Source organism: Fusarium keratoplasticum, chromosome 8 (assembly GCF_025433545.1).
Source record: "Fusarium keratoplasticum isolate Fu6.1 chromosome 8, whole genome shotgun sequence".
In the NCBI taxonomy this organism is placed as follows: Eukaryota; Fungi; Ascomycota; class Sordariomycetes; order Hypocreales; family Nectriaceae; genus Fusarium; species Fusarium keratoplasticum.
Genome location: NC_070536.1, coordinates 268,608 through 271,621, shown reverse-complemented (window position 1 = coordinate 271,621; position 3,014 = coordinate 268,608). Strand labels below are relative to the sequence as shown.

Genomic DNA, 3,014 nt, shown 5'->3' with positions numbered 1-3,014 from the left:
CTACTTGAGCTTCTCAACATCCATGCCATCCTTGCCGCCTATCCACTTGGAAGCATCCCCGACCACGAGGTTTTCATAACCAATCATGTACGTCATTGGCAGCGCCATGAACCTGTTACAGTCATCACTCAACGCCGCAGCATATTCTTTGCTGTTGTAAAAGGCCAGCCAATCGTCCCACGTTCTGACCCAAAGCTGGGCGCAGCCATCATAATCCAAAACACCCTCTCCCAGGCTTCTAGCTCGCTCCTTCATCTCAGGCGTTTGATGATGCTACATGACCATCAGTTCGTCTGTTCAATGTTTCTGGTCATCTAATAGCATACCTGTGCATATCGAACGATGTGGTTCCGAAATGCAAGCGTGGCCACAGCCAAATCAGCATGCACGGTCTGCCAGTGGCCGAAAAAAGTATCGTAGTCGATTGAATCGATTTTTCTGAAAAAGACGGAGACTTTGATACAAGGTTGGAAGTTGGGGTCAGAGTTGTAATCCAACTCAGGATGGGTGAACTGATGATCAATTTTTTGCCAAGGCATGTTGTGCTTTAGTATTTACGTTGTACTTCAAGTCCGAGATGGAGTGAAAACAAGTAAACTCGTATTCTCGAAGCGACTTAAATAATCTCTGTTTGCCGTGTTGGCGTGGCAGTAATATCTCTTTGAGTGCGCGAAGGCTCCCAACGCGTACCGGACCCACTTTTTCTCACGTAATGACGAGGGTACGGGCGGGGTACGGGAAGGTCTCTCAGAAAGGAATTACAGCCAAAACACCATAGAAATCATTTTGAAGAGACCTATGACTTCTTAATCAATTCCCGGCAAGGCACTTAACGCCTCTGATTCAAGTAGCTATATCACAGAGGAAAATAGCCGCCGCGAGCAGCCCAACGATATCACATGCCGGCCGGTCTTCAGCCCGGCCACAACCTGCGGGGCTTACTTCCTTCCAATAGAGATACCTTTATGCGACTTTGAGGTTAAGCCACTGCCCTATACGCCCCTATAGCTCTTCTAGCTCTTCCTACCTTATTCCTTAGTTAAAAAATAGGTCCAATATATCAATAGCTGGGTTACAAGCCTGCTCCGAGACCATTAGTTACGCCCGGCAGCCCGGCTTAGAGGCTAGCATGATACCCCCGTCGCCGAGGTATATGTATGGCTTACTATCCTGATTTACATAGGAATTCATAAAGAACCAAGGCTCCGCGCCTATTAGGAGACTTTTCATCGGGGGCATTAAGGCCCTGACCACTCGATTATTTGATATATGACGTTCGATAGGTTCCAGCTTCTTTAATAGCACCTACAAGTCTTCAACCCATTTAACCTCGCCGATATAGGCCTTCCAAAGGTCTTCAAGGCCATGAATGACTGGTCTAAGCACCTATAAGCAGCGTCTCTCGAGCTATAGAGCCTGGGCACGAATATCGCTATGGATAAGTATATGACCCGCTTCATAGGGAGGTCATACGAGATAACAAAGGTCCTAAATAAACCCATGCCCCTCGGCTTTAAGACCTAGGTTATGGCCCAGAAGGGCTTCTTCTTATGGTAGATTTGGCACCAGCCGAAGAAGAGATATGGACCTATTAGTCTCCCTAAGAAGCCGCGCCGGTAGCCAAGGAAGAAGAGTCAGTTTTCTCGTCAATTACGCATTCAGAGACGAAAGGACTTATATATGCCTCTCAATCCGACTTAAAGCGTGGTCGTTGCCCTAGTCAATAAGCTACCAAAAGCCAGATATCATATCTTTATTGATAACCTCTTCTTATCGGCGAATCTCTTCACATATCTTCGACGGCTAGGTCACGGGGCCATAGGCATAGCCCGCCGCAACTGTGGTATCTTTAAGCCCTTTGTATAGCTTAAAGTCGATGATACTGCTGGCCGTAACCTTCTTCGGTTTAGCGAGCTTTGAATGGCCCTAATAGTTAATCATAAGGCAAGGAATTTAAATAGATTTAGCTATATTTCCCTTATTAATTTGTCCCTTGGCTTGGTAGGTTAACTAAATCGCGTAGAAGGATAATACCTTCGTGCTCTTCTTGACTTCTATATTTAAGGGCAATAAATGCGTCAATCGGAAGAGGAAGAGGCTAAATATAATGGAAGCCTAGGCACGGCCGATATAGCGTTTTTTTAGTAAGGAAGCTATGAAGTAATTCGAGATTCCTTCTATTGCTGCTATTTATAACGATGAAATGAATCATATGGACCGAGGAGACCAACTGAGGGCATCGCTAGGCTATGATCACTGCGTTTATCGGGGCCCTTGGCAGGCTCTAGCCTGGACCTTCTTATTTGATATTGCCCTTATTAATAGCTATCTTCTTCAACTTCACGGCAGCCCAAGTTGGAAGAGATATAAGTCGCAAGAGGCGTGGCGAGGCTGCCTTGTAGATGCCCTCATCGCGACCTTTAGTCCCGATTTTCATGGAAGGAAGAGATATAGGGCCGGCAATGAAGACCTTAATCACCCGGGCCATAAGCTTAGCTATCGAGGCCGCACTAAGCGCTTTGCCTGTCACGCCTGTCAGGGCCATCGCTGTGGTGTTGTGAGGTTATAAGCAAAAGAGAAGGCGTTGGGGGAGATTGACGGGAATAGGGGGAAAAGGAAGGTGCCCAAATCAAGGTACGGCTGTGAGCTTTGCAATGTTGCACTATGTAACTCATCGTACTGCTTTGACTTATATCACCATAGAATTTAGGTGGGAAAAGAAGTACCTCTCGTAAGCTCCATTTTGATTGGATTAAACCCCTGTCCGGTACGCGTTGGGAGCCTTCGCGCACTCAAAGAGATTATCACATGGCAGGCTAGCCTATGTGGCTTCAACCATTGAGGTTTAGACTGCGGGGTCGGAATTAAAATCCGTGGCATTTTGCCACCGGAGCTCCGCTGGAAACCGATGCAGCATGCGGACCCGAGATTATCACTTGAGAGTCAGGAAATCCCACATTTGTAACAAGAATTGGAAGGGATCGAAGACTATCTAGCCACTGCCAACGCCATAG

At 46.9% G+C, this 3,014-nt stretch overlaps 1 protein-coding gene across 1 annotated transcript; it reads right to left on the bottom strand.

Annotated features, from left to right (window-relative positions):
• Nucleotides 1-539, bottom strand: NCS57_00988700 (EthD domain-containing protein; the record flags this gene model as incomplete). The annotated part of the gene is made up of 2 exons (XM_053059647.1): nucleotides 1-273; nucleotides 327-539. 2 exons carry the CDS (start codon nucleotides 537-539, stop codon nucleotides 1-3), a joined length of 486 nt encoding a protein of 161 aa, XP_052910041.1.
• Between the last annotated feature and the right edge of the window lie 2,475 nt (nucleotides 540-3,014).